At 43.7% G+C, this 22,444-nt stretch overlaps 1 protein-coding gene across 1 annotated transcript; it reads left to right on the plus strand.

Annotated features, from left to right (window-relative positions):
• Nucleotides 1-11,149: 11,149 nt before the first annotated feature.
• On the plus strand, nt 11,150-21,892 carry SERPINC1 (serpin family C member 1). The gene is made up of 7 exons (XM_077763336.1): nt 11,150-11,204; nt 13,373-13,742; nt 14,032-14,247; nt 15,116-15,253; nt 17,205-17,595; nt 18,649-18,713; nt 21,636-21,892. The coding sequence occupies exons 1-7, from the start codon at nt 11,164-11,166 to the stop codon at nt 21,810-21,812; spliced, it is 1,398 nt and encodes a 465-aa protein (XP_077619462.1). The 5' UTR covers nt 11,150-11,163; the 3' UTR covers nt 21,813-21,892.
• Nucleotides 21,893-22,444: the final 552 nt, after the last annotated feature.

Genomic DNA, 22,444 nt, shown 5'->3' on the forward strand with positions numbered 1-22,444 from the left:
CTTTTCTAATGGTGTTATTACTCAGTGATGCACAAATGTGGTATTTGCCCTACTGGTAGGCAAACAAAGGTCTGGTTAAGAATGGTAACCTGCTGTTTTCTTTAAAGGAGAGCCAAAGACTTGTGCTTTACTCTGTTTTGGTTTTGGGGGAAATAGCCATTTTGGTTGTGAAACTTTTAGTATCTGTGAGTTGACTGTACTGTTTAAGTAGATTTATCTAAGTTAACTGTTAAAGGTAGCTGGCCTTACAAAATGTAAAAGTTATGAAAATTTATCAATTTCTCTAAACCAGTGACTGTCATCTTTTACACTATTGTGTATAAGCAGTCCCCCTGTTTTTTGAGATTATCTTGTCATTGTAGCACCTTGTATGTTTCAGTTTTTTACTTGTGTCTGAAGGACAATCTGTATCACTGTGGTCAAGCTGTGGGACTGGGTAAAAAAAAATTCATGAGCATGTGACTGGTGAGATATAAACTATAGTCACTGCATGTAAGATTGTATTCAGATTTGGAGAAAAACAGATTCTCTTCACTAAAAAGTATTTGCTATTAAATACAAATGGTGATGGATAGAGGTCTTACCATCTTTTTTCTACTTTCTTTTTGCTCATTTTAAAGAATTGAGTAAAGATTTCATATATAAAGTCTATCTGGAAAGAAGTACCTATAATGACCCATATTTTATTAAAAGGAAAGACCTGGTTACGTTTTAGGAGAAATTAATAATCTGCCTGGAAATTAACTGCAGCCTTTACTCGGATTTATACCCTGAAAGAGCCTGATTGTGTTTATTCTTTAGTGAGTGATACATGGTTATAGTGTTGCAAGATGATCTGTTCCCAGAAAAATCAGCCTGTCCTTAAAAATTTTAGCAACTAAACTAAAGCAAATTTTCCTTTCGACATTAGGGAGAGGACACATAAGCAGTGTAGTGGTGTCCTCACTTTGTGTTGCTGTTCCTCTTCCATACCGTTCTGCCTTGGGCAGCTATGACTTTTCTATTTATTTGTTGCTTCAGCTCAGCTTTATGAAATTTTCCTGCTGAAATTCCTTACGGGGAGTGGCAGGTGGATTGCAGTTAATATATTTGTTAATTCTTAATTCACCTTTTCTGAGCCATTTGAAAAAGAAAGCAGTTTTTGGCAAGGTACTATTATAGTAAATACCAACTTAAGATTTGGTTTTTAAGATTTTATTACTTTGACTGCTAAACATGCTTTCCTATATAATAGATTCTAATTTGATAAGTAATACTAGCTATAATGTTAGTAAGGAACAAGACACTGCCGCCGCCACCAGGAAGAAGTTACATCTTTTAATAATAAATGTGTTCCCAATAGGTGGATTTTCCATACTGCACTGAACAAAGTAGGTAGAGTCCTTTGAAATCCTATTGTGGTAAAGGGCTTAACCTCACCGGTGGAATCCTTGTTTTCAGAGCCTCCCAGTTTTCAGCCAAACACTGAATTTTCTTTACAATTTTTTCCTGAACAAAACATCCCTAGAGTAATAACCTTTATTTTCACAAGAAAATAAGGCACAGTAACCCAAGAGACAGAAGTTAAACCTCAGTAGAATACTGTGTCCAAAAATGCGTATGTAGAAAAGTAAAATCCTGTGGAGTTAGTATATTATATACTAGATAAGGTGACTTATTTTCTTGTATTGAGGTCTCCCTGTTTCTGGTTGTTTTTGTTTTGTTGTGTTGTGTTTCATTTTTGTTTTGTTGTTTTTAACTCTTAGGCAGACAGAGCTCACAAGTCTTTGGCATCCTCTTTAGCTTGTACGCTCAGAGTCTTCTTATAACTGGAAACTGTCAGGCAGGGCCTGCTCCCGCTCCAGCCGCTGCATAAAGGGTCAAGGAAAGGATGGAAAGAACTATCAGATAATTGGTTGCCTGGCTGTTGGTTTTTGGTTTGGGGAGTTTTTTGCCTGATTTTTTTTAAGTCACCATTTATTAGTGTAATCTCTCTTCACTGATTGCCATTCTTACAATAATATCTAAACAACCCTGTAAAATATTCCTCTAATTTAAGGTATTTTAAGCTTTTCTTTATCATTTTTACATCCTCTGGTCAACTCCCGCACGGCACTGTCCCAAGAGCTACGTTTTCCAGGTGTGTGGTTGCCTNCCCCCCCCACACCCCCTCACCCTTTCTCCTCTTCTCACCTTCTGGAAATGAAAGGAACTTGGGGGGTGATTTTTTTTTCCCCATTTTATTCACTGATCCAGGGGCCTTATTGTCTTACTTGATGATGATGTGAGTTTTTGGAACAAGAGCAATGGAAAAAGTGAATTAAGATGATGAACAAAATCTTTTACCCACTTAAGCATTTTCCAGTTGTGAGATTCCTCTTTGTGTGTGCTCTTTCCCTCGTAAGCGCTGCTTCCCTTTTCCCCTAACTATGGTCAGTTTGGTCATTGGGCTCATACCAGTCTCCCCGAGACATTCTGCAGTCATTATCACCTTTTTGGGTGGATTTTATTTTGTTTTATTTTTTTGTTTTTTAAGTAACTTTGTAACATTGATGCATATTTGCTTGGGATAGAGCTTGTGTAATTTACCAATCGTATTGATTGTATGTGATTGTGCCCTGCAGAGGTATATTTAACAAGACAAAAATAATCTAGATTAATAAAGGAGCCCATGAGATTTGAGTCAGGTTATAAACGACTGTATGAAATCACTTAGTTTTGGATAGTGAGGATTCATATCTCCTTCACAGAAATGAGTGCTGGGCAAAATGCCGGTTTTTAAAAAGTTCTTTTGCATTCCTGATTTTTTCCTTGCCTCAGCTCCCTGTTGTTTCTTGCCTGCCTCCACCCACCTGTTCAGAAATAAAAATACTGAGTCTTAAAGTGACAGCTGATTCTTAAATGGCTAAAGTTTGTGAAATTTAACTTTTTCTTTTCAACTTTTTTTTTGTAAGTGAAGATAAATGGGTTGGAATTTCACAAGCTATGAATAATCCTTTAGCGGCTAGCAAACTGTGAAATTTTATTTGAAGACTTTATCTCTTGAAAGTTCTTTTTGGAATGGGAAAAAGAACCCTGTTTGAAATGGACCATTTTCTTCTCTTTTCAATGTGTTTATATTTCCAGTTTTTAAACAGCCTTCAACAAGTGAGGTGGAAATCAAGAGTAGTGAGAAGATGTTTAGGGCAGAAACCTGGGTCTGAATAAGTACATGTTGCACTTGTGAGGTTTTGAAGAGGATGAGGCCCATCTTTTTCAATTTTGTATTATTTGTGTGCATGTTGTTTACATCACAGATGCCACATTTTGTTAAAACGCTGTTTCTTTCTTACCGTGGAAACTGACTCAGCCTCATGTTGCACCTGAGTAGTATTAAAAGCTCCCATGAGTTGCAGATAAAAGGGTTATTTTAACAAGTAGAAGGAGGTGATTCACCTTTTGGTTTGTAAATATATGAAAGTGTCTACAAGGTCTTTATCTGCTTTCTGTCAGCATTTATATTAAATGATAAATTAATGAGGAGAAACGTGTAGTCTTATTTTGTAAATGAGTCTGTGCCGTTTTCTTCTACTCTTGGGATTTTTACACCTTTTTAATGTTTATTTTAATGTAAAGAATAATTAGATACCATGCACAAGTAAACACCAATTTTTGTAGAGATATCACAGAAATTAGTCCAACCTTAAATACACTTCAGTCCAAATTCCTGCATATGTTAAACAGTGATTGCATATTAGGAGTAAGGCTAATGGCTCTGAGATCCTAGGTCAGTATTCTATGAGACTCCATGGCTAACAACCAAAATCCTGGTTTTCAGGGCTTCTTTTAAAACCAGGAGCTTTTGGGGCACCTGGGTGGCTCAGTCGGTTGAGCGTCCTACTTCAGCTCAGGTCATGATCTCACAGTTCGTGGGTTCGAGCCCCACATCGGGCTCTGTGCTGACTGCTAGCTCAGAGCCTGGAGCCTGTCTTCGGATTCTGTGTCTCCCTCTCTCTCAAAAATAAATAAAACGTTAAAAAAAATTTTTTTTTTTTTAATCAGGACCTTCTTTTGTGTTTAAGCAACAGGGTTTTTCCTCTAGATACCCTCCAGGTGCAAATATTTTTGTCTTTCCATTCTTACCAAATTCCAGTTGCCCTGAAGTCGCCACCCATTAGACATTCCTTGCAGCTAGAGGATAAGGAGAGGTTAATTTTGTCTTAGAGACCAGTGTAAAATATGCCTTTGTCAACAGTGCAACAGTATGAAGAAAACAGTGGGGGAGAGGAAGGGCCTGCTCTCGATTCAAAAGAAAGTTAAGAAATCAAATGCAACATACGGACTTTATTTGGATCCTGATTCCAACAAATCAAATGTGCAAAGACATTTTTTAAATTACTAGGGAAATTGGGTGATAGATAATACCAAGGAATGACATTTTTGTTCAATGTGATAATAGCAACATGTTTAATAAGTGTAAATGTCCATAATTTTAAAATAGTTAATGTTTATTTTTGAGAGAGAGAGTAGGAGTCGGGGAGGGATGGAAGCACATAATATTCAAAGCAGGCTCTGCAATGACAGCAGTGAACTCGATGTGGGGTTTGAACTCACAGACTGAGGTCATGACCTGAGCCAAAGTCAGGCACCCCAGTAAATGTCCATATTTTTTAAATTTTTATTTTTTTGTAAATGTCCATATTTTAAAATAAAAATAATACTCATGACCAGTGACGGTTATTTACTGCTCCTACTAACAATTAGCAATTAGGTGTCCTTTGTTTGGTACCATACTTGACCTCAAAGGAAGGCACCATAGTAAAAAAAGTTTAGAGGGTATGAAGGATGGTAACTGCAACCATTCTTGACTATTATAAAATCTAGAGAGGGAATTCCAAGACCAGCCCTGCCCACAGGCACTAGGGTATTTTCTGACTCCTTACACTGAGACTCTCAAATTAACATGAGTTTGTTTTTTGTGTGTGTTAGCAAGCACTTCATTCCCAGTATCCAGCTAATCTATAATGATCAGTTAGTAAATGTTTCTACTTTCCAACATGGTGGCCCATTGAGTACTTAATATAATATGTAGAATACTGTCTTTAACCTCAAGGAGCTTAGACTCCAGTTATGGAAACTGACATAAATACAGCATAAAAATAGGTAACAATCATCAACAAAACACTAAAATTACCAAGGGCTTCAACCACAATTGTTCTCAGAAGAGCAAGGAGCTGTGAGAATATACACGAAGAAGACCTAGCCTTGCTTGGCTGGGCAGCAAAGGCTCTCCTGAGGAAGTTGCACTGAAGGGAAGACTTGGAAGAATGGCCAGAATGGCAGGTAATGCTGGAGACAAGAGTCCTAGTCAGAGAAAGGATGTGTGGATTTCTTCTTGTGAAAGAAGAGTCTGTCACTGAAAGCGGTGGAGGCAAGAGGAGAGGGAGTGAGAAGCGACATGAGAGGAGGCATAGCCGGGTCACAGAGGCCTGCCGACAATGCTGAAGTATTTGGGTTTTACTCTGAAAGGGAATCCAAGGAAAGGCTGCACGCAGGGGAATGAAGGGATCTGATTTGTGCCTCTTTACATTTATTGGAGAGCCTCTGCGTCGGTGCTTCTCAGACTTAATGTGCCCACACGTTACCCAGTGCTCATGTTAACGCTCAGACCTGTTTCAGCAGGTCTGGAGTGGGGCCTGGGATTATCTAACGTGCTCCCAGGTGATGCCAGTCCTGTTTGGCCAAGGACCGCACTTGAGTATTAAGGTTCTGTGTCACGGGCAATTTTAGAAGCAGAAAGACCCAGTTTCTGCAGTCAGACTTGTGAAAGAGTGAATGAGTTGTAAGACATAATTAGCATGACCCGGAGACTAATTTTTAGCAAGTAAAAATTAGTAAAGATTTTAAGCCAGAGTGTGATGTGATTGTTGTGATTTCAAGTGGCAGAGGGCCTGGGGCAGAGAACCCAGTCGTGAATCAGTCACAGTCAGTAGACTTGACAAGAACTAATAAGGGCCGGTCAGCACCAGGATAGGGGAATGAAGAGGAGGGAGGAACTTCAGAGATAGTGTTTAATTGAGCCATGACTTGACAACAGATGGGACAAGCATGATTGGCATTCCTAAACACCCAAACAGGTGTCCTCAAAGTCAGCTGCGTCCCCTGGTTCCCAGACCAAGCACCAGGTCTACTCCTTTATCACCAGCTTAAAGGGGAAAAAATTACCGTTGCAATGTCAAAGCTCTTGAAAATAGTTTCAAGGAAAACCTACAGTCATCTCAGTTTATCATCGCCTTGTCCTCTCAAGTCTAAAACGTTCAGGCTGTTATGATCTAAAAATACCCTCTGATTTTCCTTCGTCCCTAAAGCCTACCCTCATCGTCATCTGATTGGGCTTTTTGTTATCCTGACCAGCTAGGGAGACTTCCGGACTCCGGGACAGACCTAGCACGTGATGCAGGTGGCCTCTCCACAGTGGGCCTACCCGTTGGCTCTGAGCAGCTCGAGGCCTCTCTCTTCAGCACCTTTCCCTGGGTAGCTGAACTTCAGTAGGCACGCGAGATGTGATTCTGTTCCAAGTGGGAGCAGCCTGTGCCCAACCAGCATCTGGTGCTTTTCAGCACTAGCCATCAAGAAGGGCTGAAACCCACTGTGTGTCCTGATGGAATAAAAGCTATCAAGCCACATTCATCCCTAGACCTTCATTTCCACCTCACCCCTCAAATGGATTTGGATAGATTTGCTATCTAGCCGCCCTTGGCAGAGGAGGGTAAGAGACACTGGTCACATGATTGACCTGGGCTTATCACAACACATACCCTTGGCCTTAGCTTTACTGTCAGGTTTTTTTTTTTTTTTTAATTTTTTAAAATGTTTTTATTTATTTTTGAGAGAGAGAGAGCATGAGCAGAGGAGAGTCAGAGAGAGAGGGAGACACGGAATCCAAAGCAGGCTCCAGTCTCTGAGCTGTCAGCACAGAGCCCGACGCGGGGCTTGAACCCACGAGTCGTGAGATCATGAGCTGAGCCAAAGTCAGATGCTCAACCAACTGAGCCACCCAGACGCCCCTTTACTGTCAGTTTCTTCCTGTTGCTTCCTGGGTTTGTCCACCCCATCCCCTTTCTCCAGAGAACTTTCCCCCATACCTCTTCCTCTTCTCTCTTGTCTTCTCCCCTTCTCTATTTTTCTTTCCTCACCTACAACTTCCTGAACTGAAGTAAGACCATGAACTTTTAACCCCATGCAACTCTCTCCTGTCCAACCTCCCCAGAATACCCTCAACCCAGTATTTCTGTCCATACAAGGGGTCAGTTCTGCTGGATAAGTAACCATTTTTAATAACCTTAACTTTATATTAAAAGTATTTTTCTGTTAATAAGTAGGCACAACTACTCTGAACCTGGGTTTCCTCAAACTCAAATATTTATTTGAGTACCTGGTACATTGAAGACCCAGTGGCATGTGCACTGGGCATGTTCAATAAATATTTGTTGCTTTGATTTGGTGTCCCTGAAACTAAAGCTGAACTTTCTAACAGTTGTGAGAATCTGGGCAAATTCCAAATAGATGCTTTGAGAACCTTACCCAAAAGCTACCAAATAATAATGCAGGGTTATTTTGATAAACTTTACTTCACCTTCATTAAAATAGCATAACCACTTAGTTAAACTAGAAACCCAGGGGACTTGGAGATGGCTGTTTTTTTTGTGCTATTTTGCCAAATTTCCTTGGAAGAGTTGAGCTATGAGTTACTCAGTAACCAACAGCAGGAGCTCAGCTCTACTGTTTGTTCTCCACCAAGGTCTTCCTCTTGGATCCAAAGGAAAGAGTAGAACAGGGTGGGACACGAGAGAAGGGACAGCGAGGATCAGCTGAAATTACCTGCTTAGGACCTGCTGCTAAGCCTAGAGGCACGGCTGGGGAAAGGGGAAATTGTTCATTTTATTACTGGACTTGAAGGCAGTATTTAAATTTTTTAAGTATTTATTATTTTGAGAGAGAGTCCACACAAGTGGGGGAGGAGCAGAGTGAGAATGGGGGCGGGGGGGACAGAGAGAGGGAGATAGAGTCCGAAACAGGCTCCACACTGTCTGTGCAGAGCAAGACTCAAACTCACGAACCGTGAACCATGAGATCACGACCTGAGCCGGAGTCGGGCGCTTAATGCACTGAGCCACCCAGGTGCCCCTGAACTTGAAGGGAGTATTTTAAAAAGACAGGGTGACTGAATGCTATATTCTTTCTTCCCTGGCCCCTCAGACCTACCCCTAACAAAGCAAAGTACAGAGAGGCCCTGATAACCACTCAGAAAATGAACTCTGCCTCCAATTCCAGAAATGGTTAGAAGTTACAATGAAAAATTTGATTTAAACATATTTTTTATGTATTTAAATTAAACAATTGTTAAAACACTACAGACTGTTGACAATTCTGTGGCTGGGAGGGGGAAACCCAAATTAATTTGTCCAGCATATAAGCTCTTTTTCCCTTTCCTCATCAAACCAGTCTGAGATGAGCTAAGAGGAAAAGGGATTTGGGGTCATGAAAATCTAGACAGTAAAAAGGCAAGGGGCGCTGTATAAGACCCAGAGACTAGGCTGATGTTAAGGACTCCTTAGACTAATTGAAAATCTCATTTGGGGAGTGCCTGGGTGGTTCAGTCGGTTGAGCATCTGACTTCGGCTCAGGTCATGATCTCACAGCTTGTGAGTTCGAGCCCCACTTTGGGCTCCGTGCTGACAATTCAGAGCCTGGAGCCTGCTTCGGATTCTGTGTCTCCCTCTCTCTCTGCCCCACCCACACTCACACTGTCTGTCTCTCTCAAAAATAAACATTTAAAAAAAATTTTTTAATAAATAAATAAATAAAAGGAATTCCTCATGAATATTAACATGGCAAACCTGGAAAAGTCAACAACGTTACCCAGTGTGCTGTTGGTATTGTTGTAGACAAGTTAAGGCCAACATTCTTGTCAAGGGAATTAATGTACGTATTGAACATATTAAGCATTCTAAGAGCTGAGATCGTTTCCTGAAGTGTGTGAAGGAATATCATCAGAAAAAGAAAGAAGCCAGATAAGCCAGCAAGAGATGCTTGGGTTTAACTGAAGCACCAGCCTGCTTCACCCAGAGCACACTGGGAGAACCAGTGGAGAGGAGTCTGAGCTGATGGAATCCATTCTCTATGAACTCATGGCAGGATAGATGTAGGAAACACAAGAGACCTCTGGACTGTAACACATGACAACTAAATGCAATGTATGATCCTAGAAAAGGAGGAAAAAATAGGGGTGGGAGGCGCTACATCAACGTCTCCCAAAGTGTGGTCCAGGGACCCTGGGAAGTCCAGGACTCCTTCATGTGTATGTGAAGTCTAACTTTTAATACATAATTTTTTTAAATGTTTTATTTATTTCTAGGAGAGAGAGAGAGAGAGAGACAGCGTGAGCAGGGGAGGGTCAGAGAGAGAGGGAGTGACAGACTCTGAAACAGGCTCCAGGCTCTGAGCTGGCAGTCAGCACAGAGCCCGACGCGGGGCTCGAACCCACGAACCGCGAGATCATGACCTAAGCGAAAGTCGGACGCTTAACCGACTAAGCCACCCAGGCGCCCCTAACTTTTAATACATAATTAAAAAAAATTTTTTTAAATGCCTTATTTTATTTGGGGGAGAGAGCATAAGCAGAAGAGCGGCAGAGAGAGGGGGAGAGAGGATCCGAAGCAGGCTCTGCCCTGACACCAAGCGAGCCCGGTGTGGGGCTCATACAAACTGGAGATCATGACCCAAGCCAAAGTCGGACGCTCAACCAACTGAACCACCCACATGACCCTTAATATGAAATGTTTAATAATATTTAGGTGTCATTTAAGTAAGATTACAAAGGGAGCCTGAGGGCAAAAGTTTGAGAACCACTGCTATCAAGAACATTAGTAGACAATTGGCAAACTTAAAATATCGCTTATAGATTTGAATATAATACTATATCATCAATTTTTCTGATTTTGATCACTGTATTATAGTTATGTAAGGGGATGTCCTTGTTTTTAGGAATTTTACATTACTTAGGGATAAAGGGACATTATGTCTGTAACTTACTCCCAACTAGCACAGAAAAGTAGTAATAATATATATATATATATATGAATTCCTATGAGTATATCACCCTCAAAGAACCTTTAATCACACAAAAGGAGGCATACTTACCCTGTGAGTACTGGTGCAACAGTCCTTATGATGCTGTTTTTGGCCAATTAGAAAGAGGAAAATAAAAACAAACCTGCCCTTTATTTCCCTTAGTTTGAATTCATTTAATCTCCCCAATAACTAAAATAAGTAAAAATGACAATACACACAAAGAAATAGGATTTGGTTTCTTTGCTTTTAAAGAATTATTTCAAGGGTGTCTGGCTGGCTCAGTTGGTAGAGCATGTGACTCTTGATCTCGGGATGTGAGTTCGAGCCCCACATTGGATGTAGAGATTACTTTAAAATAAAATCTTTAAAGAAATATTTCAGCAGTAGCTTGTGTGTTTTTTACCTGCCTCATACTTTGTCACTTGATCCGCCAGCGGGATCAATAACTCCCTTGTGAGTCGGGGTCTGCGTCACGGACATGTTGGCTCTTAGAAGCCTGAGGGCAGTACCTTGTTTCAGAACACGCTCCCCTCTAACTAGATATTATGGACTCTTTCTCTGTCCTGAAAGACAGCAGTGAAAGAGAACATATTACACTGAGCAGGGAGAAAGCTAGAAGTTTCTGGACTTTCGGCTTGACTAGTTATCTTCGCCTATTTTCTATCTCCTCGTTTGGATAACCAGGGGGGAAAAAATCCTGAAAACAAAGTTCTCCTCACTCAGGCATTTTCTGACCAAGTTTGAATTTTTGAACATTCTTCCTTTTCCTTTTCTGCAAAGATAAAGAAGAGAGTGAACAAGTATGGGAAAGAAAGGTGTGCCTTGCCTCCCCTCGACCTGACTGAACTTTAAAACTTCTCTACTAATTAAACAACACGGGGCTCTACACTTTGCTTAACCCTGGAAGCTGGTCATCAGCCTTTGACCTCAGCTTTCCCCTCGTCACCAGTTCCTTCCCCCACCCTAGCTTCTGGAACCTCAGTCAGATTTAGAGGAAAGAACCAGTTTTCAGAGGGATTGCCTCAGAACACACTAACTCCACTCACCTGGCCTTGTGGAAGATTAGCGACCATGTTTTCCAAGGAGATAGGAACTGTAGCTGCTGGAAAAAGGTAAGAGGCGAGTTTTCTCTTTTGCATGCACTCACTGGGTTTTCTGACTTTTCACGGATGGCCTCGACACCTTTGAGAAAATCCAGCCCTCTCCCTGCTAGTTACAATAAAAGATGTGTTTGGAAGACGTCATGCCAAACTCCCTCCCTCCCACCCCCCTTTTGGGGTAAGCCACACCTTGGGCTCTCAGCTCAAGAAACAGGGCATGTCTTCCCTGTGGCAGCACCAGCCTTCACAGCAGCCCAGGAGACGCTCCAAGGGGAATTCCCAGGCCTGCCAGATGGCTGAAAAGAGGGTGAATTTAACCTTCGAGGACCTCCTAACTCCCTTTTTGCTTCTCCTCCCGCGTGGTTGCCCCCTCCCCGCTCCAAGATCTCAGTGACCTTTGACTGAAGGATAGCAGCTCTGTCCCCTTGCCTCATGGCAAGGTCCCCTCCTCCCTCAATACCACACGCATTCCTTTCTTGACCCGGGTTGTCTTAGGAGGCTGGAAGTGAGTCCGTGACACACCATCTTGGTGATTCTTCCCCCATGAACAAAGCTCCCAGATCCCCCTCAACCTCCACTTGTATTTCCATATGTAGCTGAGGGACAAAACAGGAAACAGAAGGCAAGCAAGATGAAGAGATGCCCGGCAAGGGTCTCTCTCTGCTTCTTCACCCTGGGTGAATCACCCTGGGTGCCTCCCATCTTCTCTCCCACTCTGAGCCTCAATTCTTTTTTTTTTTTTTTAATGTTTTTTATTTATTTCTAGGAGAGAGAGAGAGACAGCGTGAGCAGGGGAGGGTCAGAGAGAGAGGGAATCACAGACTGAAACAGGCTCCAGGCTCTGAGCTGGCAGTCAGCACAGAGCCCGACGCGGGGCTCGAACCCACGAACCGCGAGATCATGACCTAAGCGAAAGTCGGACGCTTAACCGACTAAGCCACCCAGGCGCCCCACTGAGCCTCAATTCTTAAAGGGCTGCAGAGTTGGCCTCATCCCACGCGAGAAACCAAGTCCCCCTCAGCTGTCCCCAGCTTCCAGCCAGCCCAGCACTTGCCAGCAGACCACCTCAGGAGTCCTCTCAGCACTGTGTGCGTGTCTGTTTCCGCCGGGGGAAGACTCAGTACCCACACGGACTCCCAAGTCAATCAGAGGAAGCCCCTGGCACTCCCTCATTCTTCAAAAATATTACAAGAGTTTATCTCTTGGCTTGCTTAATTGAGTGTTCCAATTTTCCTAATTTGCCAGGCTCGTGACCTCATTTTTTAAAAAGTGAGATTAATTTCATTTGCTTTTAGTGAGCCCCTGTTGGAAACTATGAAAATTTCCAGGCAGAGAAATGATGAGGGCCCGAACTAAGGCAGTGAGAGAACCAGGGAACAGAATTATTGGAATCCAGGGTGTGACTAATGGAGGATGAAGGGGAGAACTCCAGAGAGACTCCCAGCTTTCTGGGTTGGATGCCAGCATGCACGAGGGTCCCATTTGCTGAGTTAGAGGATGTAGGACAAGCAGATGAGAGTTACAGGTGCAGTTTGGTCATTTTTCACTAAGGCTTCTTCAGGCCATCCAGGTGGAATTGTCCAGCAAACAATCAGTCTGGAGCTCAGTGGGAGGGTTAGGGCTGAAGCTAGAGGCTTGGGGAGGCTTCGGCACATGGATGGTGCTTCGCCCTGTTCATTCCTTCCCACCCCCACCCGTTGTATTACTGATATCTCTCTGCTGCATCAATCAAAATCCTTCCAATCTTTTAACATCCAGGTGAAATTCAAGCCATTTCTGAGGCCGTTCCTAAACAGCTTCTGCCCATGGCTCCTCGTGCTGCCCTAAGTCTTCACCGGACACTCAAGTTCTCTGCCTGTTTGTCACGTGTGCATGTCCCATCTCGCCAACTGGAAGCTTTGCGTCCTTTATTTCTTCCAGCCTTGAGCACACAACGCTTTATAGCCATCAGTCACTTCAATAGTTGATTTTAATATCAACACGGCTATGGGCAGGCAAGTGGAACCATCCACTCGTAAGGAGTCCAGGATGGAACTTGTCCTGCGCCCTTGTACTGTGCAAAGCCCTCCTCCCGGCCAGGTGGGCTGGAATCCCGTGCTGTACTGGGGCAGGTCTGTGACGGGCAGTGAGGGCAGGGGTTCTCCCAGCCTGCGTTAACTCAGCATTCTGTCTCCCTACAGGAGGGTATGTCTTCTCTCCTTGCTGCTCATTGGCCTCTGGGGCTGCGTGACCTGTCACTGGAGCCCCATGGAGGACATCTGCGTGGCCAAGCCTCGGGACATTCCTGTGAATCCCATGTGCATCTACCGGTCCCCAGAGAAGAAGACAGCGGAGGATGAGGGCTCAGAGCAGAAGATCCCCGAGGCCACCAACCGGCGGGTTTGGGAACTGTCCAAGGCCAATTCTCGCTTCGCCACTGCCTTCTATCAGCACCTGGCAGACTCCAAGAATGACAATGACAACATCTTCCTGTCACCCCTGAGTATCTCCACGGCTTTTGCGATGACCAAGCTCGGTGCCTGTGACAATACCCTCAGGCAGCTGATGGAGGTACAATCCGAAGCCTTTCTACCTCATTACTGGACACCCAAGAAAACACATATTGGTCTAAAGCCTGGTAGAGACTCTCTTTGTGTCTTTGCCCACCCCCCGCCCTCCCCTTCATTCTCCTTTTATCCGCACACTCACTTGGAAAACATGAGCTAAGTATTTACGGTGTGCCAGGTGCTGAGCTTGAAGGAGCTCACAAGTGAGGTGGCTGTAGATCAGGGGCTAACCCGTATTGTGTTCACCGCCATGTTAGCCAGGCTTCTCCATCATTTTCTTTGGGCTTCTACAGGTTTTCAAGTTTGATACCATCTCTGAGAAAACATCTGATCAGGTGCACTTTTTCTTTGCCAAACTGAACTGCCGACTCTATCGAAAAGTCAACAAATCCTCTGAGCTAGTATCGGCCAACCGCCTTTTCGGAGACAAATCTCTTACCTTCAATGAGACCTATCAGGACATCAGTGAGGTGGTATATGGGGCCAAGCTCCAGCCCTTGGACTTCAAGGTGAGTTGCAGATGGCATCCCTGACCTCAGAGTTCTTTCTCTCCCCTCCGGTTCAGAGGGTAGGGAAGCAGGATCCAGGATCCTATGGATCCAACTATGCTAGTTGAAGGCAGGCTGGGGTGGTGAAGGGCCATAAGTCAAAATCTCTGGAATATATCTTTTTGCTTGAAACCCAAGAAATCAATGGTATCTATGGCTTAAATTGCAGTGGCTACACTGAAAAAGTTGTATAAATAATAAATTCTTCATTTTATCCACCAGGACCAAAAAGTATTTTGGAGATGCCAGTCCTACAAGGCAACTTATTTAATTTTTATAAGTTACTGTGGTCAAATAAAATTGATGTATGGTGCGTGTTATATTCTCCTCTTGGAGATTCATGAAGTACCTGAGCCTATTAGGTTTTCTGAGAAGTCCTGCAACAAAGGACTTCTCAGAAAGTTCCTTTGTTTCCTGATTGAAAGGAACTTCTTGAAAGTTCCTTTCAATCAGCATTTCTCAATTTTTAGGGAGGACCAAATGGGCATCCTCCTTGCCCCTCATCCCTGCACAACTCGTTAGCTCCCCATAGAGCATGCCAGAGAAAATAACAATTTGTTTTCTTTTTCCCCACACGATTTTCTTCTTTTCTGGTCCTTTATTCCTGTTTCTTTTTCTTTCTCTTTCTTCTGTTAATATTTACTAACCATATGGAGGATTCCTGGCATTATACTAGATATGTGAGGTCTCCCCAACCTGAGTTAGAGTGATTGCTTAGCCAAATTGTGGGAAAGGGCAGAGGGCTGCTGAATAAAATAAACTGCTGCGTGGGGAAGTGGAGAAGCCCGCTGAAACATAGTTGAGAAGGTTTGTTTCCTGTTCTCCTCAGGAAAATCCAGAGCAGTCCAGAATGACCATCAACAAATGGGTATCCAATAAAACCGATGGCCGTATCACTGATGTCGTTCCCCCAGAAGCCATCAACGAGCTCACTGTACTGGTGCTGGTCAACACCATTTACTTCAAGGTACTCAAAATGGCCCTGAAGAGACAGACCCAAAGGACTTCCTCTTGCCCTCTAGCTCACCTTCTTTCACACCACGGAGCATTAGGTAGATCTTCTCTGAGAAATGGTCCATGCATGGCCTGGGAAGAAATAAAAATTTACTGACAGCCTAGAACCATGTGGAGGGCCACGGCTACTGGCCTGAATCCAGGAGGGCCTGCTAGTGTCTCCGGGCCCAAAAAAGCGTGTACACACTCACAAACTTAGCCCATCCAGCTGCAAAGCATGTGTGGTGAAGAATTCTCATATCTATGCGACCATTTCTTGCTATCCATCTAACTCCATTTTGAAATCTGGAACACATGACAGACTCTATTGACAGTCCTCAGTGATGAGGTTTTCTCCACCATCTGGAGCACCTTCCAGAGGGACTCAAAGTTCCCCTTGCCTGCAGCTTCTGAACCTCTAGGCTCCCCTCAAATTTTGCAGAGGCCCTGTGATTCGATCATGCAGATGGCTTTGTCTTTCTCAGAGAACCAAGAGTTCTAAAGACTGTCCCAGCTGGATACATTTAGGACGGGGAATGCGGGAATAAACAGATCACTGATACTCAGGAGGGCCACAAGTTTCAGACAGGTGGATTTGCGGCCCGTTTGCCATCCATGTGGATTCTTACCCCCACACAGGGCCTAGGAGTTCAGTCACTGCTGTTGCCGACCACTTTGTCTTTTGGGGTCTCCTTCTCCCCAAGACGGGAGTAGGTTGTATTTATACAATGTGTACTGCCCTCTACAGTTTACGGAACACTTTGCTGCTTATTAGCCCTCTTTATTCTCATAAGATCATAAATGAGACCTTGGGCCTCTCAGGCAGATTACTTACTTTAAATCCTGGTTCTTCCATTTCTGCTGTGTGAACTCAGTTGAGTTACCTGAGACCTTTCAATGCCTCGACAACTGCATCTATAAAATGGTAATAATGATACACCTACCTCACAGGGTTATTGAGGGTACTGAATAAGTGAATGCATGTAAAATACTGGCACGCAGTAAGCATCCTACAGGTATTAGCAATCTCCAGCTCCTAACTTTACAAATGAGGACCCACCACTCAAAGAGTGAGGTGACTTGTCCCTAAATCAACAAGCCAGAATATGACAAGGAACAATAATTACAGCTCAGAAATTTCAGAGGGATGTCGTGCATCCCAGGGACCCTCCCTCTTTGAGCAGGAAGTTACCCAGGACTCACCCTCTGCCCGGCAGGGCCCCTGAACACTGCTCCCGCCACACCCCAGGTTATTATCTGTGTCTGGCCTTTATTTATCAGGGGTGGAGTCCAGCATTTTGGAGGATGGCCTTTGAGAAAGAAGCTGGTGGAAGGCAGAAAGCAAAAGACAATTAAATTTAAACTCAAAAAATGCTTGTAGGGAGGCCAGAAAGTTGTTCTCGGCTTTAGTATTTTTTTTTTTAATATTTTTATTTATTTCTAGGAGAGAGAGAGAGAGAGACAGCGTGAGCAGGGGAGGGTCAGAGAGAGGGAGATACAGACTCTGAAACAGGCTCCAGGCTCTGAGCTGGCTGTCAGCACAGAGCCCGACGTGGGGCTCGAACCCACGAACTGCGAGATCATGACCTAAGCGAAAGTCGGACGCTTAACCGACTAAGCCACCCAGGCGCCCCTCGGCTTTAGTTTTTTTATTATTCTAGCTATAAAAGCAAAGGAGCAGCCACTGCGGAAAATCTGGTAAATACAGAAAAGTTTACAGGGAAGAAAAAACCACTCAGAATTCCATCACTCAGACATAGTCATTGTTAACCTTTTCATGCATATCCCTCTCATCTTTTCTCCTAATAATTCTGCTTACATATTCACAGGAGAAAATAATGTGACTATTTCCCATGTCAATATTCTCCTACGGAAGTTTTCGGTCTTCCCGCTTTGTGATTCTCCCGCCTGGTGTCTCCTCCCAGGGCCGGTGGAAGTCCAAGTTCAGCCCCGAGAACACAAGGAAGGAACTGTTCTACAAGGCTGATGGGGAGTCGTGTTCGGCACCCATGATGTACCAGGAAGGCAAGTTCCGCTACCGGCAAGTGGCAGAAGGCACCCAGGTGCTCGAGCTGCCCTTCAAGGGCGATGACATCACCATGGTGCTCATCCTGCCCAAGCCCGAGAAGAGGCTGGCCAAGGTGGAGCAGGAGCTCACCCCGGAGCTGCTGCAGGAATGGCTGGATGAAATAACAGAGACCCTGCTGGTGGTCCACATGCCCTGCTTCCGCATCGAGGACAGTTTCAGCGTGAAGGAGCGGCTGCAAGACATGGGCCTCGTGGACCTGTTCAGCCCTGAGAAGTCCAGGCTCCCAGGTGAGCCTTGGAAGGACTTTTGTCTTCCCTCTGCTCCCCTCCCCCAAGGCGGTCTGGGGGGAAAGAATTAGGGAAAGAGCAGAAAAGAGCAACGGGTGAGGACACGTGGACGCTCATCCCGTTCTACTGCTAACTCAGGGAGCCCTCTTCCTTCCCAAGGGCTGCTTCCTCTTCTGTAGACTGGGGAGTTTGCGAATGGATCTCCATGGGCCCAGCTGGCACTGGAATTCTTTGAGTCTGTAACTGATACAGGGGATTGGCCGGGTGGTAAAGACATGAAAAGACATTGGAATTCAAAGCAAAGATGCGATTCAGAGCTGGGGACATCTTGGGCCCACAAAATAGGCATTAAGAGCCCTTCACCTGATATTCCAAAGGTCTCATGAGTTTTCCTTGAGGTCACTTGGACAACAGATACGGCCAAACTTCCGTAGCTGTGAGACTTCAGTAATAGAGTGTCGGTTGTTTTGGTTCCTCCAATCCACCATTCTTGAAAAATACAGTTTAAAATATTTTTTTGGAAAAAAAATTAACAACATCAGGTGATTGGATTTGCCTCTAATAGGCTGTCTCTTTAAATGAGGTCTAACCAGGGTCACCTGGCTGGCTCAGTCTGAAAAGCATGTAACTCTTGAGTTGTGAGTGCAAGCCCACATTGGGTACAGAAATTACTTAAATAAGTAAAACCTGGAAAAAATTTTAAACTAGATCTGACCAACTTCTCTCTTGAAAACGTTGCCAGAGTGGAAAGAAAGACACTCCTACTAGGTGGAGTTTTTCTTTAAGAAGAGAGTCCCCCTCCTGCCTTCCAAAAGCTGAGGCATGAGATTGAATTCACAGGAGCCGGGCTGAACAAGTACTTTATTTTTCTCAACATATATTTATTTGTTTAGGGAGTATCATTAGGTGAGGGGGTCAGGATTTCAATTAAAAAAAAAAAACAAAATAAAACCAAAAAACACAAAGGACCTCTTAATTCAAACTGAATTTCTTTCAGCGTGTTGAAACCGACCTTCCCCCTTTTCATAGAAGGTTCTGTGGTCTTCCTTCTAGGTATTGTTGCAGAAGGCCGGAGCGACCTCTACGTCTCAGATGCCTTCCATAAGGCCTTTCTTGATGTAAGTACACCTCCCTTGGCTCTCTCTTCTTATCCTGTTTCTTTATTCCCATGCTGCTTTTTTAGTACATTGTAAAAAATATTCAGTAGCTTGTGTGGTTTGTAACTTTGGTGTTCTTACTCCACTTGGCCTTCTGGTCTTATAGCAGATGCGGGAACAACAGAACACGATGGTAGAAAAAGGCATGTTTCCAGGGTCCTTCAAACCCCTCATCTGTAGCCCCCGTCTCCACAGTACAGCCCTTGCCTGAAGCCCTCATACTCCAATTGTTCCACACTCCCTCCTGTTACTTCTGAAGCAGCTCAAACAGGAACACACACATCTAGGGGAGGGTGACACGGGAAAAGCAGCCGACAGATGCTACTGGGGAGTCTGGAGGAGGAGAACCAGGAGAATCTGGGCTCACGGAAACCCAGGGAGGAGCTTTAATGAAACAGAAAGTATCTAGTAACAAGACTGAAGAGTGACGACAGGTTACCATTCCCTGAGGAATTTGGAACAGTGGGGCACATGCCTAATTGTAATCGATGAAAAGCAAATGGAGGGTAAAGAAGAGGAGCTGATGAGTGTGAATTATATCCTCAAGTGTGTTCCACAAAGCTAGAGCTCTAGACTACACGGCAAAACACAAAGTTAGGTGATCAAATAAATGTATATCTTCTCCTTGGGAAATTAACAATGCACACCGGCATTTTGGCATCTAAGAAAGTTCCATAGTGACAAAAACAGTTCCATATGGCTTAAGCTACCAGAGGGCAGGTGAATGGGGGGATGGATGAAATAGGTGATGAGGATTAAGGAGGGCACTTGTCATGATGAGCACTGGGTGATGTATGGAATTGTTGAATCACTATATTGTATACTTGAAACTAATATAATAACACTGTGTGTTAACTAAATGGAGTTGAAATAAAAACTTTAAAAAATATAGTGCTTAACCTAGTGTTTCCCCAAGTCAGGTGCCCATGTAACTCTTTGCTAGAGTAATAACTATGTAAAGCCTTTAGAAATCCTGGTTCTCAAATACTGAACTATGGGTCAGGGAGCTTAACTCCTGGAGAATCTAGGATGGCCTGAGAATCAGCATATTTACAAAGATCCTCAAGAGATTTTAATCCACAACCAGGTTTGGGAATCACTGTCCTTTGGGGGAACCAGGCTATGAGGAAAATGAGATGGTCAATTACTTAGAAAAGCTCACAGGATTGAGGAAATTGCAAAGAAAGAAGGGCATACTCAAAGAGAAAGGTTTCTTTCAGAGCATAGTACTAGTAAGGATAGTTGCAGAGTCCAAGCTCAGTGGGAGAATGTAGTTAGAACCAAAGTGGAGAGGTCAAAGGACAGAAGGAAGTCAGAATAATTGTATTAAGAGTGAGGAAATGCAATCGCTTGAAGAAGAAAAAAAAGGATAGTGTAATTTCTGGAATCTCAGAGGTAGAACAGTTCTGAGATAGCAAGTTCGAGACATGGCCATGGGACCTGTTTGCTTAAGTAGAGTGAAGGTAATGCTCACTGGGGCTGATAAGATGAAAGAAGTGGGAAGCTAGGGTGTTGAATGAGTCTCCTATCAAGGGATTTTAATTGTGTCAAATGATAGTAGGAGTGAAGGTGGACAGAAGGGCTATGAGCTAGGTACCAAAATCCGCACTGTGGGGATATAATCCATGGGACAAGAGATGTCAGTGAGCTGCAGGACCATAGCAAAAGCTGAGGGCTGTATCTTAAAGGTATTGAGATCGGCACTGGGGATTTTACATGAGTACTGGATTCATGGTTTTGGAAGTACAAATGACAGTACTGACACCCTCTCCCATATGGATTCTGAAGGGAAGAACACTTAGGAAGACTGCGAGGAAAGCCATCCTCAGTATTTTAACTATGATTGAAAATTCTCTTCTAAGGACCCTAAAGAGAAGAGGTTGAATCAGATACCCTTCAGGGCTCGGAGTTACCATTAGGAAGAAGCAGAGGTCTGGATTCATTTGATCCTCCTTAGCCCACTAAACAACAGTACCAGGTTCCTCTGTAGCACTTGGAACCAAGTTACTTTCCTTCAAAGCGTTGGGAAGCCAATATACAGGACCCCAATGGATTGGAGATCTTGGAAGCCATTAGAAACCAGTCTCTGATTTGAATACGAAGATGCTGGTGTTGCAAAAACTCTAGTCTGCTCATAAATCTAGTTCTAGAATGGTCATGAAATAGGATGGGGAGATGGGAGGAAGTAGGGAAGAAGAGTGACAGGGAAAGAGTATCTTCAACCAGCCCCACAAAGCTCAGGGATCTGACGTGCTTTCACTAAGAGACAGGGGCAGAGTTTTAGTGATATTCTGGGTCCCCAAGCAGAATTTTCTTAAAGCGTCTCTCTGGCAATTCTGCTTATCAGCAAGTAAAAATACCAGTGTGTCAGACTGTTACTCCAAAAAACACTCTTCTCATCAGCTAGAGGACGCTCGTCTTCCCACAGGCCCAGCATCCTGAATGGTTGCTTGGGGTAGTTATATCTGGGATCTTGATGCTCTAAGAGTGAAACGATCTCAACTACAGAGTTCTGATCTTGAGTCAAAATCTCTTTTAGCATCTAGTACAAGACACCTTGTAATACCATGGATGATAGTGCCAGCCAGCAATGGGCCACCCTTGTGGGCATCCACATTCCTGGTCCAGGAGTTCTCTGAGCGGAACCCTTGCCTGTATCATCCAGCTCAAGGCTTAGAGGAACACAAGTGCTTATTACATCAGTATTCACTGGGTGAAAGAATGAGTAAAAGCAGGGTCCTGGTGGGAACGCGACCTGATCCGAGTGTACTTTTCACTGGAAAACAAATAACGTTTTGAGGAACTGATGTGTCTGTGGACACTTGGCCTGCCTGTGATGCACAGTAGCTAATGGAGTGGTTTTGTTTCCTGTCTGGCCTGCAGGTAAATGAGGAAGGCAGTGAAGCAGCAGCAAGTACTGTCATTGGGATCGCTGGCCGTTCGCTGAATCCCAGCAGGGTGACCTTCAAGGCCAACAGGCCCTTCCTGGTTCTTATAAGGGAAGTTGCTCTGAACACCATCATCTTCATGGGCAGAGTGGCCAACCCTTGTGTTAACTAAAGTGATCTTACTTTTTGCACCTCTTCCTGTTTTGGTTTGTGACAGATGTAAAAATAAATACGACTCCTCCTGATAATGAATGGACTCTGCCACCTGAAATGAAGACCGGGAAAGGAGAAATAGATAGAGATTCTTTGGGGGCGTGTGGGAAAGTGAGTGCTTTAGATTGTTCTCTTACCAGTGAGCATGTCTCGGTCAAGAAAGTGAAAGAGGGAAATATGTCACTGCTGCCTCTTGAAAGACGGCAGGTGTCCTGAAAGGGCAGGGCGAGCCTGACATGTCAGTATTCCCAAAATACTTAAAAAAAAAATTCAAAAATTTTAAATGAATAGATCTCTATATACAGAAAAACCAGATATTCCAATCTGAGTATTAAACCATTTAATTCTCAAACCACTCACATGCATAATGTTCTTTTACACAGTGTTAAAATAAAGAGGAAAATGTATTTTTATACAAACAGAATTTCAAGTATACATTAATAGACTTTTCAAATTACTAACCAAGTTGCTAAGATTTCATTCACATTGTTCTTAAAGCTGTTCAACGAGAAAGCTTTTGCTAAACTGCTTTAAATATGTTTATATAAACCCATATCTTCACTCTTTTTCTGAATGTCCCTCCCCCAACCC

The sequence above is a fragment of the Crocuta crocuta genome, unplaced genomic scaffold, assembly GCF_008692635.1.
Source record: "Crocuta crocuta isolate KB4526 unplaced genomic scaffold, BGI_CrCroc_1.0 scaffold3, whole genome shotgun sequence".
NCBI lineage: Eukaryota > Metazoa > Chordata > Mammalia > Carnivora > Hyaenidae > Crocuta > Crocuta crocuta.

Bases quoted from the DNA above. Each gene is read 5' to 3' on its own strand.
- SERPINC1 (XM_077763336.1), top strand. From the start codon at position 11,164: ATGTTTTCCAAGGAGATAGGAACTGTAGCTGCTGGAAAAAG. The intron at 17,596-18,648 runs GTGAGCCTTGGA...TCTTCCTTCTAG, and splicing joins TGAGAAGTCCAGGCTCCCAG to GTATTGTTGCAGAAGGCCGG. The intron at 18,714-21,635 runs GTAAGTACACCT...TCTGGCCTGCAG, and splicing joins TCCATAAGGCCTTTCTTGAT to GTAAATGAGGAAGGCAGTGA.